Raw genomic sequence first — 14,373 nt, 5'->3', positions numbered from 1 at the left:
CAAGTGCAGGACTGACCATTCCGTCAAAACCGTCTATACAGCTGAGCGGCGAAAACAAATGTAACGACATCGAGTGAATATTTCTGCAGTTTGCCGAATGCTGAGAAAAAGGAAGTGCTGTGGGGTTTCTCTGGTGAAAACCGTCTATTATGCTCTTTTTTAGTTTCAGAGCTGGAAATGTCATGGGCTACTTCTGCATTGTCTCTAGAGGACCCAATAAGTTAAGTTGTGTGTCAGTGTGTTTGTGTGTGTGTGTGTGTGCGTGCGTGGGGCGTGCGGGGGGATATTTGCCCTTGTTTAGTTTAGAGAAGGGGCGTGGCTCGGCTTGGCTCCGCGCTCGCCTCTGCGCCCGCCGCGAACGCGCACCAAATCAGCAGCATCGATGTGCTGAACATGACGGACTCCCTGCCGTCCAGGTCCGTGTTAAAAGTTTGCCTGCCCGTCTGTCTCCTCAACAACAGCGAGGTGGACCAGCTCAGAAAGTCCAAGGAGATCGACAAATGCCTTTCCAGGGAGAAAACCTACTTGAAGCAGCTAGTGAAGGTCCTTGTGCTGGGCGGCAGCGGGAGCGGAAAGTCGACTTTCATGAAACAGATGATGCTCATTCACGGCTTGGACTTCCAGCAGCAAGACAGAGAGCACTTCAAACCCACTATTTACAGCAATGTGATCAAAGGTACGTTCACCAGCTACTGTGTCATCATTTAAATGGATCACACGATTGTTTGTGGTGTTTATGCAATTTACGCAGCGATGCTGCCTGGCTGCAGCTTGCCTGCCTTCTAGAGCCCGACCGATATGGGATTTTTGAAACCGATACCGATACCGATTTTAGGGAATAAAAAATTTCCGATACCGATAATATCGGCCGATATTTTTTTTTTATTTTTTTTATTTTTTTTATCATCAAATGTTTATCCCCCATTAGTGCTAATTTTTTATTTATTTATCCTGGTTGCTGCTCCACCCTCTGCCGATCTGGGGAGAGCCGAAAACTGGCTCCATGCTTCCACATGGGCAGTTAGCCAGCCGTTTCTTTTCACCTGACAGGGAAAGCTTCACCGGTAGGACATAGCACGTGGGAGGATCACGCTATTCCAACGAGTTCCCCTCCCTCCGAACAGGCGCCCTTAACGACCAGAGGAGGCACCACATCAGCAACCCTCAAATATCAAACAGTTGACAAAGATATGATTGAGTTGACATGAATTGAAATATGTGATGTAGGCAGGATATTTTACAGCTTATTAATAAACTCAATGCAATGAAACAGTAAACTTAACTGGGAATTTAATAATTATAAATAACTAGAAATACAAAAACACAATAGAACAAATAGTTAAGAAAAAATATCAAATATACACAACATGCTGTCCATGCTGTCTATAACTTATATATATTAAATAAATAAAAAATAAAATAAATAAAATAAAAAAAAGTCGGCGCCAAATATTACCGATACCGATATATCGACAATCGCCAATATCGGCGGATAATATCGGCGGGCCGATAATATCGGTCGGGCTCTACTGCCTTCCCATCGAAAAACACAGAGACAGCTCCGCTCGCTGTGAGCACCTGCCAGGGTGTGTTCAAACTGTAAAACGGTGTGCACCATTTGCTATACGGTTGCCAAGTTGTTTCCTCCACGATTCAAAGCACCGCTGTTTCCGTTTGAATACTGGTGGTCAGCAGTAGCGGCTCGTGCATATTTGTCCAGGGAGGGCTATATATAGGCCTGGACGATGGGGTTGAAATCAATATAATCATAAGGATTCATTCTTCTCAATATCAATATCATATGTTTCACGTATGCAAAATCAGTGTTCATCTCATTGAACTGAATGGTGATGTCAAACAAACCTTATATTTTCAAATAATATTCCTGCCATACCTCATTTGATCAGTTTTTAAGTAACATTTGCTTGTCATCATCAATTTAGACAGCAAAAATGTCACTAATAAAATAACTTCATATCATCACGATGATTCCACTGAAAGACAACAATATAGGCTATTGAATTATCGTCCACTCCAGCCCTAAATCAAGTAAGGGTTAATGCACGACGAGGTGTACAACCGTCCGAGGCAACCATCCTCGGCTTCGCCTCGGACGGTTCACGCCTCTCGCGTCGTCCCTTAAAAAGTGATAATGTACACCTCGAAGTGCATTAACCCGCTTATACCATGGTCACTTGCCAACAAAACAATAAGACCAGTCATTAATATTTCCATGTGTAATAAATAAAGCAATCTAAATGGCTAAATGTGTGTTATTCATACTGTAAATCAGTCTTCCACGAAATAAAATAGTCCCTCCCACCGCCACCACCCTCCGTTTTAAAGCCGACTCAAACGATGTTTTGCGTTCTACATTAAATGAAGACATTACCGTTTGGCCGCTTGCTTTATTTTGTATGATAGATACGTATTGGCCAAGTATATTAACATTTAAGAGTGAAGAGTTTCAGGAAGTGACACAGAGAGCAGCGCCCTGCGTGTGCTGTATGTGGTGAAATGCAGAGAGAGTTGTCTCTCTCTCTCTCTCTGTCAAAGGCCCGGCTCGCGCCGGGCTCGCCCCCCCTCAGAGGGAAATCTCCTCTTTCTAGCCGAGAAGAGCCTGGTGACGCGAGGTTAGAAATCTCCGAAACGAAAATCAAAATTGTAAATAAGAGTTATTTTTGATAAACTGAGCACACAGGGGTGATTTAAATAGTTACTTTGACCGACTCAATTTTTTTCTCAACTTCCAAAATTGTCATATTAACCCTTAACAGGGGTATAGAGCTCAAACAGCTCTCTTGATAACACTGTTGAAACTATGGCACATTGATATGAACGGTGAACAGACCATTTAGCTAGGTGTACATTATCACTGTACATTATCACAAATTAATGGACACCCTGCAGCCAATCAGAATCGAGTATTCACCCAGACCATGGTATAAGCAAGTAGTAACGGACGTTACTAGCTACTAGAAACGTCTGAAAAACACCAAGTGTATTTTCTTCCTCTGTCTGTAGCCTGTTGTTTAATGGCGAGCTCAGGGTGATCTGGTCCAAGCACTTTCACTCAATGCTTCTCCTGTAAAGTCCGTCTCTCAAACGGCGTCGTTTTGAGTGACTTCACAGAATTTTCTTTCTCCATTCTTGCAAAACGTCTTTTGTGTTTTATGGCAGTTGAAAACAAACTTCTTTGCTTCGCCCGCGTGCTGCAGGGAGACAACAAAGCCGTCGGCGTGGGACTGCTACTCTCTGCTACTACCCAGCGAGCACAAAACGTTTTTTCAACGTTGATTTTTAGTTGAAATCTGGGTGATATTGGGTTTGAACGTCTAAGACCTAATTTCACCCTCTTTTCAACCGGCTAAAATGCGGTTACAACGTCAACGTGTAAAAAAACACAATTTGGTTCATCATATTGTTAAAACATTTGTTGTAGCTTGGAATAGAGGCAATATTGATAGTGTGTGGATTGGCATTTGTCCATTTTATTGTGTAACTGAGAGTTGAAATCTGGTCTATACGAAAACTACATTTCAACGCATTTTATGTCACATGAAATATCATAAATATGGGACTATATAGGCTATGTGGTGCCAGTGTGCAAGCTTCCAGGACACAACTATGGTTAATAGTTTAGCGCAATACTATAAAATAATGAATTCAGTTCCTGCCGCAACGTGCATGCGCAAGTACTTAATTGCTAGCTATACTAACCGTGACTGACTAGACTAGACCAAAGCAAGTCTGCACGTTCCAAGTGCGGAACGAGGTGCTCTGGGCACGCTATGTTATTGCAGACTGTATACGAGGCTCTGTGTACCTCCTCAGTCTCTGGTGTTAAATGAAGTAACCTCTGAAGCCATAGGCTACAGCCTATAGACAACACACACACACAACATAATTTTAGTCTGTTACATTAATATAATAGTCTCGTACACATCACATAAAATAACTTAACTCCCGATCGTCGACAATCATGTAGTCTACAAGTTGTGTGCGAGATAGAGTATATATGTGCCCAGCTCTCTATAGAGTATAAGAAAATGTATAGCTCAGTGCGTTAAGCGGACTGGCTTGAATGTGGGAAAGCGGGGTTCGAATCCCGTGTGCGCTGCTGAATTTTTAATTTAAGAACCTGGTGAAATATGGTATAAATCTGAACGTTCAATAAACGTCTGCAAATAGTGGGTGAAAAAACTTTCACTTTCAAACCTTCCTTGCACGTTTTTTCAACGTTGACCCTAAACGTTTTTTAAACGTCTTTTCAACCGAAAAATGCTCGCTGGGTAGTGTTTATATATACTGCGTCGCTACCCATCTACGTAGCAGCCTAGCCTACGTCACGACACTCACTCTACCTGACCCCACCTCCACCCAGTCGCTAGATACTTGCGCCCAGAGCCCACCCAAATCCCTTTGTTTTTGAGAGTGAACAGCACATGTGCAACTACACGGTAGGGATGGGCATCGAATTTCGAATTTTCGAATAATCGTTGTTATTATCAAGGTCGACTTTTATTATTGAAAGTCGAAATTCGGATTTTTTTTTTGTTTGTTTTTTTGTGAGTGTCCCCTGATTCTAAGTATAGTCGAATCGCTTGGTTTGAGCAAGTAAAACAATTTTTATAAGCATTTTAAGCAAGGTTTATGGAAAAATGAATGGCGGATGAAATCCCATGAAGAGGGAGAGGGGGTGACTTTGGCACCCCTTTGGCACTCAGACCTGAGCCTACTAAATATTTAATGAACCACTCATGATTGTCAAAACTGTTTTTTATTTTCGAAAATGTCAATGTCATGTAACATGTTCTTTACTTCAGTGGTGCAATGCTTGTTTGAGCTAAAAATCCACAGCAGAAGCTTTTTCTATTAATTAATAAAGCCTTAGACTTAGAATCAGGGGAGACAATGCAACATTTCACTCACAATTTTTTTTTTTTTTTTTTCCGAATTTCGATTAAAAGTCGACTTTGGCCAGCGAATTTAGAATAGTGTTTTTGCTAGAAATGCCCATCCCTACTACACAGATCCTGATACTCTAATGATCTACACTGGTGGAACTTGGAAGTAAACCGGAAGTCCCCGGACGGCGTCCGTGGCCATTCGGTGCAAGAAAATATTGACCCAAAAACAGTACACAAGTAGATAATTATGAATCTACATATTTATTGCAGATTATATACTCACTATCTAATATTCACCTCGCTCATAAAAAAAAATATAACGTTTTATTTCCCTCTTCTTCATGTGGATATTTACTGTCAATGATGTGGATACAGCAGGTGGGGCGGCGCCCTGGCACCCTCTAGTGGCCGGCCGCTACTGGTGGTCAGTCAGTAGTTCTCAACCTATGGTACGGGTACCCCACGGGACTCAGCTCCCTCTCAGGGCTGAGGGTTGAACTAGTGTCCTCTAGTCTAGAGAGTGGCATCAGCGGAGGACCAAAATGCGAGACTCATTAGCCAATGAACAGCCAGGAATGGGTCTCGCGCTACTTTTGCATGCTAAAATAAAGCTGATAATGTCCAATTTGATTCAAGGGGGGAAAAACCCTTTCAAAGTACAACACAAACTGTCTATTTTGCTGCAACTCGACAGTGCTGCTTAATCCAGGACCTTACTTTCTGGAACTCTTAAAAGTAAAAAAAACTGGTCCATTGGGGTGAATGGAGATGTCGGGACTCTTCTATCTGCATACATGGGCAACATACGGCCCGCGGGCCGTATGCGGCCCGCGGGCGCCCCCTGTGTGGCCCGCGATGGAATTGCAATTTTTTTTTTTTTTTTTTTTTTTTTTTTTACAGTGCACTTGAACGCAACATGCAATATACCCGCTGAATAAGTGTCCAAATGTTCATGTCATTCTGGGCAATACTCTTCTGTTATAGCATTTCAGTCTGAAATATGGAATATCTTTCAATAATATTTATGACTAAAAGGCTAAAAGTAATCTCATGTGTAAGAAATGACTGTTCTACATTGAAGTAGAAATTTAAATAATTAACTTGTTGGTTTTGGATTTATTTAGCTTCAAGAGTGCATTTTTGTTCTTGTGTGACCCTCAACACAGGCTTTGAGAATCCCGGGCCACTTACTGATACTTATGCTTAAATTAACCCACTCATATTCTGGTTTATTTCAAGAAAAACATTTCGGCTAGTGGAAATTCTAATTGGCTGGTAACTTTAAAATCTAGCAGCCATATTGGCAGGTGGTGAAAAAAGTTAATTTCAAGCCCTGCAGGGAGAGCAGGTGGTGACATAGGAGTGAGTGAGGAAAAGGATCAAATATTGGTGGTTAAGACTGAATAATGACATCACAATTGTTAATTTAAAATGAGTTATTCCTCTAAACCTGGCTTCAAATGCCCCACATTTTTCGCGCTGGCGCCGTTCAGCCCTCAGCAAAATCTGGTAGCGAGGACATTTTTTTGTGGCCCTCTCCATCATCAAAGTTGCCCATCCATGGGTTACGGCATGACAATATTTGTTCGGCCCCCGGCAACAATCTGGGTTTCTCATGTGGCCCCCCATGAAAAATAGTTGCCCACCCCTGATCTATAGGCTCTGGGACTGGCTTGAACCAACTGTCTCTTTGCCTGTCTGTGGCATAGGCCTGTAACCAATCAGATAGTGCTGAGGGCGGGACACTGAGCGAGTCTACAGAGACAGACAGGAGAGGCTTCTGCATCAGAGTCAAAGTAGCAAATAATTGTATTATTAACAGTTTATTTATCTCGATTTTTTTGGAGTAGGCTAAATAATTACTACATTTATTTGTTTATTTAAATTCATATTCTTGTTTCTATGTATACCACGATAGAGACAGTCCGCATGTCTGGGAACGCCCACAAAATGTTAAACGGCTGGCGCGCGAGTGGGGTGAAACCGCCCATATATCTCATGGGCTGACTCACCAAAAGACGGTGCTGCGGCTCTAAACTACATGTTTGGGGGTTCTAGAGCAGAACACAAGACGTCTGCTCAGATGTGCGTTTAGCGGGGGTTAAATCCCCGATCGTGTCTGCCTGGGCTGGGCTATCAGCTAAATTCTAACTTTGCTGAATGGATAGAACAGGGGTTTTTACCCCACCCTGACCACGCCTCCAGCCAGGCTGAGCCAGCTAAACCAGCGTCTATGACGAGACGGGGCCTCAACCTATGATGAGAACATCTGCACTGTTTGTATAGCCTATTTGAATGTTTTTTTTCATTAACCAAAGTAGCACATTTTAAAATTAATTAAAAAAAATTGCTGATCCAAAAAATTATCCAATCTGTGAGTTTTGTGATCTGTTGCACTACTAGTGGTCTAAATACATGAAACTGGAATTGTTCCCCTTTTTATTTCATAGATAATAAGATTGGATATTTTAATGATATATTGACTGCCAAACTGGAAATGTCCCCGATTTTCATTTAAGAAATCTGCTCACCTTAAGCTAATGGCTGTTACAATTCCACGAGTAATCAAGTTCGAAAGAGTCAACTTTGCTCCGGTAGAAAGTGCTCTTAGATCGTTGTGTCTTAGATCGTTAATGATCAGAATGGCTCCACGATCTGCCTTTCCAGACAGATCGTTAGAATCGTGCTACATGCAGTGCACAGTCCATCAGTTGCATTTCTATGTCTGAAAGACGACTCCAAAGTCCCCCCCCCCCTTCACAACACAGAGGATTTAGATTGTTTAATTGTTTAAATGGCTTGATTTGTGTTGTGAACACAGACACACACACACACAATTAAAGTAACAGGCTGGCATCTTGAACAAGTTAATTAATAATAATAATTAGCCGACATCAGCGGCCAGCGTCGCGTTGCCTCCACAGTTCAGACTTTATTTTTCGGTTATCGCTGCCTGCTTGTACTTGTAGCTGACGAGAGAGAGGCGTGCTGTTCGGTGATAGCAGTTGCGTTGCTGTGGGAAGAAACTAGGGCTGGCACGGATCACGGATAATCCGTGACCCGTACGGATCAGCCCCCACGGTTCGGAACGCGGTTCGGAACGTCAATGGTCCGCGGAACCCCCCCCCCCCCCCCCCCTTTCGTTTCATTTAATGTTTAACGTTAGTGTATGAGAACGCCAGACACAGACAGGCATCATCCTGGCAAGCACAAGTGAGCTTCCTCATCCCTTGTCGCCGCTGTAAAGTCTCTCTGAAGGCTGTGGCTAGTGGCTACTAAAGACAACAAACTTATTTCAACACCTCTGAAAAACCACAGGAATGCGAGCAGCACGTTGCGGGCTGCACACAATAACGAGAGCCACACCACACACACACGCACACGCGCGCACACGTTTCACGAACACATCACCGGACGGTGAAATGTTGCCTTGGACACATAACAACAAAACAACACGTGGGGCCACCGAGTAGCTTAACGTAGCAACGTTATGTTTCCAGACTCACCCGGTCTGGTCTGTAGTACCCATGTCAAGTAACTACGTTAGCAAGCAACAACAGCCAGGAAGTTAGGCGCAGTGCCACCTAAAACAGGAAGTTGGGTTGTTCTGCCTTCAGAGTAAAAGCATAAATTGTGTCATGAGAAAAAAATATTTTTTGAGCTGTGCAGGGCAACAAATGGTTAGAGAAGTATAATAGTATTAAAAAATCAAATCGAAAATCTAATTTTGAAAGAAAAAATCTGATATAGCCGATATATATATTTTTTGCTGATCCGAAAAATCCGTGATCCGTGGCTCAAAATCCGTCACGCGATCCGATCTGTGGGTTTTCTGATCCATGCCAGCCCTAGAAGAAACCCAGTCCAGTGATGGAGTTGCAGTAACGTTACCTTGATGAGCAGCAGTGCTTTGATGTTTGCATCATTTAATCCTTAATGCCGCCTCTCTCATCTTCAAGATATTGAATGTTTTGTATCAACACAACCTGCATTTTGCTTGTTCCGGTCTGTCTTGGTCTGTTGCAGTTGCCCATGACATGATGTGTAGCGGCATGCAGCCTATTTCTCCATTAACCCATTGATACCTGATGCAGCATTTGTGTGTATATCCCTCATTTGTGTGTGTATCCCTTTGCGTGACGCGGTTCGCGGTCATATACGGTCATATACGTATGACGTCAAGTCGGCAATTCGTGTACCAAAATTGTCACAGAGTTGCCGACTTGTTGTTCCGACTTGAGCGGCAGGTCACGTGAATTTTCCCTTCCGATGACTCGGACAGCACATGAACGCTAACCTGACGCTGCCAGATGGACGGTTTAGCTCCACATTACGTTTCACTAAAGCAGTCGATCTGGGAATGCAGTAACCCGACCCGCTGAAGGAGGCGGGCACTTTTTCCAAGCTACTTGGCAGGTGATTGGATGACCCATCTGTCTATCACCGCTGGTGCGTGTTAACTTCAACCAATCAGATCGCCCTGCCTCTGACGTCACGTTTGCGACCGGAGGAAGGTGCCTGACCGTCCTCATCGTCGTAACGTCGCCTTCAAAGCATGACGTTAGATTATAACAAACTAGTTGTGTGACTTAGCCTTCCCAAATGTTGAGGGTCGTTTTTTAGAATTTAATACATAGAATTGGGAACGTTACATTCAATTTCATTCAGACGGCCTGTCACTTCCGCGACGGCAGCCATGTTGACGAGTGAAAAGAACTACAAAGACCATGTACCCACTACTTGCCCAGACAAGCCTATTAAAGCCCGCCTAAGGCTGCCGCTGATTCGTCGAGCCGGCATGGTTCGGCCAATCATCTTAACTGCCTGTGCATGACAAGATGGATTACGTCGAGAGAATCTCTTTTGATCTCGTGAGGTTATCCATCTTGCAAGCAAGGTTACATGAACGCATGATAAGTGTGTGTTTCTCTCTCCCCTACAGTGTTGCCAGATACAGCTGCTGTTTCCAGCTATTCCACTAGGGCTGCAACAACTAATCGATGAAATCGATTAAAATAGATTATTAAATTCCTTGGCAACGAATTTGATTATCGATTCGTTGCCTCGCGATTAGTTGGACCGCAGAGCCATCTGTTTTGTTGATATTAACAACAGCTGACCGCAGCTGCTGCGGCGCAGTGCTGGCTACGTCACTCCCTGGCCCCGCTGTCGCGGAGCCGACTACGTTGAAAAATGGCCGAGAACGAGAAAACAGCTCGAGCCAAAACTTCGCAAGTTTGGGAGCACTTCATATTAACTGGAAATAAAAAGGCTGTTACGTGCAAAATGTGCAAAGCCGATCTTGCATGGCATGGAAGCACAACGGCCCTGCGTGAACACCTTAAACGCAAACATGTTGGATCATTGGATGGTGCCGGTGAAGGGAGCTCAGCAGCGGGGTAAGTTAACGTTATACTACTACAAACTCGATATGCATGTAAACTAATGTTACATTATTAGACCCATGTGTATTGTTGTTTGAAGTGGAAATGTTCGCCTCACAGCAGATAGTTTGTTTTGTTTATCTAACGTTAACAGTCGATGCGCATTGCGCCCGCATCCAGGTCGTTATAGCCGACCGGCTCGTTAACGTTACGTTAGCTAAGTTTTCTAACAAAAGAGGGGTTGTTGTCCCTTGTTCATTGGTGTGTGTGTGTGTGTGTGTGTGTGTGTGTGTGTGTGTGTGTGTGTGTGTGTGTGTGTGTGTGTGTGTGTGTGTGTTACTGTGTGTGTGCGCGCATCTTAATGTAAGGAGTGAGCTAGGACAAATTGCATTTGAGGCTTCTGTTATATAAAGGCCTTCTTTACATAAGCAATTATCAACTAAATCATCAATGAGTGAGTTTTATTGAGTTTTATGTTAATAGTGCTGTTAGGCATACTCACTCATACTGTCTTTCTCATTTCAGAAAAAAACAACTCACCATGAGGCGTTTCGTTGTGGGGAATGCGGCTTGTACACCAAGGCAAGCAGCCATCATGACAGACAGTGTCCTGAACATGCTGGTCACCGACATGAGGCCCATGTCAATGGTTGGAGATGCAGGCTTCATTGCCATGATTAACACCCTCCACCCTGGCTACACTCTTCCTTCAAGAACATTCTTCACAAAACTGATGGAGCAAGAAGATATGAAGATATCTTTTCCACTTACACCATACATTTGTATGTATTTTGTATTCGTTCATGCCCTGTCAAAGCTATATGATGTAGCAAAGCCCGGTGAGCTTTTGTTTAACAAAAAAAAAAGTTGTTTTTCAATAAACGGATGGAAACAATATCAGTGCATTTTTTTATCCGATTAATCGAACAAATAATGGACAGATTAATCGATTATCAAAATAATCGTTAGTTGCAGCCCTATATTCCACACTATTCAAAAACCGCCAAAATGCACACAAAACCGTCCAAGCAACTGGCGGTCTATGGAAACAAGCGACTATCTCCGCCCACTCAACCCCAAAGCCGCCAACCCCCCCCCCCCACCCCAAAACAGCCTAATTGGTGGGAGGCCGCCCAATCTGGCAACACCGCTTATAATGTTGTCCCTCCGCTCCATCTCCTCCTCAGGTATACGTGTGCTGGTGGATGCTCGGGAGAAGCTGAACATCCCGTGGGGTTGCCAGGATAATGATGAGCATGGGCAGAAGCTGATGGCGTTCGACACGCGGTCGGCCATGATGGCTCATGGCCAGGTGGAGAGGTCCATCTTCCTGCAGTACCTGCCCGCCATCAAAGCCCTGTGGGCCGACTCTGGGATACAGGGTGCCTACGACCGTCACAGGGAGTTTCAGCTGGTAAGTGGCCCTTCATACACACACTTTCACACACAAGCTCTGAAATGATATCCACATTTACCACCTGTAATTCCAAGTACGACAACCGTTCAATTCATTTTCAACAAGCCGGAGCTCATTTTTTCCCAGAGTTGTTTCAAACGCAGTGATGTTGGAAGTCGGAAATCTCAGAGTTGAAACTTCCGAGTTCCAAGTTGTTTTGAACGCCAAGGAGCCACATAGAAATGCACACGACAAAGGTGTTTTCAGTGCTCATAGTGACTTCATTAATCCACCAGTCATTATAAAGCATTATAAACCATTATCCACTAGCAGGTAATGGCCCAGTCTGTAGACACTCTTCCATCAGCGTCTGGAAGAGTGTTGGTGAGTGTTTGCAGCTCTGCAACATCATTTGCATTGAAACGGGGTTGCCACGGGTCTGGAAGGTACTTGAAAGTGCTTGGATTTAAGAAAAAATAATCAACAGGGTTTAAAATTAGGCGCGGGATTGCGAGAATCGTGCATATTTTTGCCAATTCCCGCAGATTTGTAATTTATAATGCGGGAGAAGTCCCCGCAATTGTTTGCGCACCAATGTCTACAATGTTAAGCCGACAGAGCAGAAAGAACGTTGCATAAGGACGAGTGGTCGCCGTGTCGGACACATTTAGAGGGCGGACCGTTAGCTCAACGTTACCTCACACCTCAGGCAGCAGTGTAGCCTGCCCGCGCGGCAAGCAGCATATTTGTTGTCGCGCATTCAAAGCACTTCATACTCCCAGAGCTTGCGTAATCCATAAAAACCCTCATGTTGTACCCGAAATGAAAAGTCCAGGTTTTGTGTCTGTCGGTGGCTCTAGAACAGCCGGCTAACGTTACAGTGGCTAACCGTTAAATTGCGTGTGGGGTAAGTCCCTCTATAAACCATAATTTCTGTGTCGTTTCACCTTTGATTGAAAAACGCTTCCACCTGATTAAAGAAAACGCGTGCTTTTATGTAATGCATAAAACATCAGTCAACATCACATCATGTATTTTCTTTAATCAGGTGGAAACAGACAGATAGCCTAATGGTTTATAGTGGGACAGACTTCCCATGCCTGCCTGCCCATTCACTTCAATAGAACTCTCCCCAATGCCAAATCTGTTACAGCTTTGCCAGTAATATGACAGTAAGAAAGGCAGATGTAGTGAGCAAAGATGGATGGTTTAACTAATATTCCAGAGCTCTGACCTAACCAAATCTAACTGACATCACTATTGTGAACACAAAACAAAGAACTTCTGATATAATATGATGAGTGTTTTATTAAAGTGTATCACTCAATACAAAAAATAAAGGCTTTGATAGAACCTAAAGCCTATGGCTCCTAGTCTGCAGATAAAACACATTGACAAAAGCCATAGTAATTTAGACTCAGGTGTGCATAAACTACAGGTTAAGAACTTCCTTTTATACAAAAATGAAAAATGTGAAATTATTGCTTATCGGACACACGAGAAGCAGATATTTGTCGGTTATAGTATCGGCTGAAAAACGATCTATAGATCCCCCCAAAATCTATAAATCCCCCGTATCTGAAGAGCAGATTTTGCAAAGTGAATTTTAAGCGCTGATCAAAGTATTCGATTTGGATTTATATTAAAATATATTAAAAGTGCTTGGATTTACCGTAAATTCCGGACTATAAGCCGCGGCTTTTTTCCCGTTTTTTGGCCCCTGCGGCTTATATAACGGTGCGTCTTATCTATGGATTTTTTCAGGAAAAAAAAAAAAAAAAAAAAAAATCTCTCTTTTTTAGCACTCTTTCTAACTATAAATCCACTTCTGTTTTAATTTCCTCTCTTGCCCTCTTTTCACCACACCGCGGACACTGTGTGCACTGTAAAAATAAACAACGGTGGTGTTGTGTTATGTTGTTTTGTTGAAATGTTACGGTAATACGGTAAATGGGAGCTTCCTCAAACAGCCATCTCTTTCCCGACAATCCCCTCTGTGCGTGACCACTTACATATGGTAATTACGGTAAGCAAACGGCCACAAGCCCATCAACTCCCTCCCCCGACTACCAGGAGAAAATCACAAACTTCGGCGAATTCACACAAAGGAAGATCAAGGAATATTCCATCGAACCGGAGCAGATCATAAATATGGATGAAGTGCCTTTGACGTGCGACCTGCCACTCACTCGGACTGTTAACAAGAAGCGCCCTGGAGGATTCTTTCACCAAAAAAAAGCTTTGCTCGTTCTCGACAGCATGAGAACGAGCAGTAGATGATCATGAGGTGGTTTTTCAGACGTGTCGATATAGCAGTTTATCGCAAAAGTGTAATGGAAACACATTTTTCGCATTTGCACGTCATGTGACCCATATTATCCCTTGGAAAAGGAGCGGAAAATAAGTTTGGTAAGTAAGGTTCGATAGCCGTGTCAAAACCTCCGCAGCAAGTGGAAAACTTTGAAGCAACGCTACCTAGCAGAAAGACGAGTGTTGTGCAAAAGCGTAGCCGGGCAAATTAGATAATGTTTAATGGCAGAAATCGGTCCATGGTGACAGCAGGCTGCCTGTGTGCGCGCATTTGGCACAGCGGCGAGATGAGAGGATGAAAAGCACACACTGGTGCGGTGGTGCTGTCTGAAGTGAATACAGTGACTGTGAGTAGGCTAATACATTGCACACG

The 14,373-nt window shown here is 43.5% G+C and overlaps 1 protein-coding gene across 1 annotated transcript in view; it reads left to right on the top strand.

Moving 5' to 3' along the window:
• Positions 1 to 393: 393 nt before the first annotated feature.
• The window catches only part of LOC310782503 (guanine nucleotide-binding protein subunit alpha-13-like), a gene marked incomplete at both ends in the record, with an annotated part of 41,323 nt that continues 27,343 nt past the window's right edge, over positions 394 to 14,373 (top strand). Inside the window, 2 exons of the mRNA XM_083643178.1 lie at positions 394 to 676; positions 11,482 to 11,708. Coding sequence (XP_083499304.1) covers positions 394 to 676; positions 11,482 to 11,708 — 510 coding nt within the window. The remainder of the gene's footprint in view (positions 677 to 11,481; positions 11,709 to 14,373) is intronic.

This window comes from Poromitra crassiceps (assembly GCF_964638095.1).
Source record: "Poromitra crassiceps genome assembly, chromosome: 9".
NCBI classification, from domain to species: Eukaryota; Metazoa; Chordata; class Actinopteri; order Beryciformes; family Melamphaidae; genus Poromitra; species Poromitra crassiceps.
The sequence above is the reverse complement of the archived record's forward strand: the minus strand, read 5'-3'. Positions and strand labels throughout refer to the sequence as shown.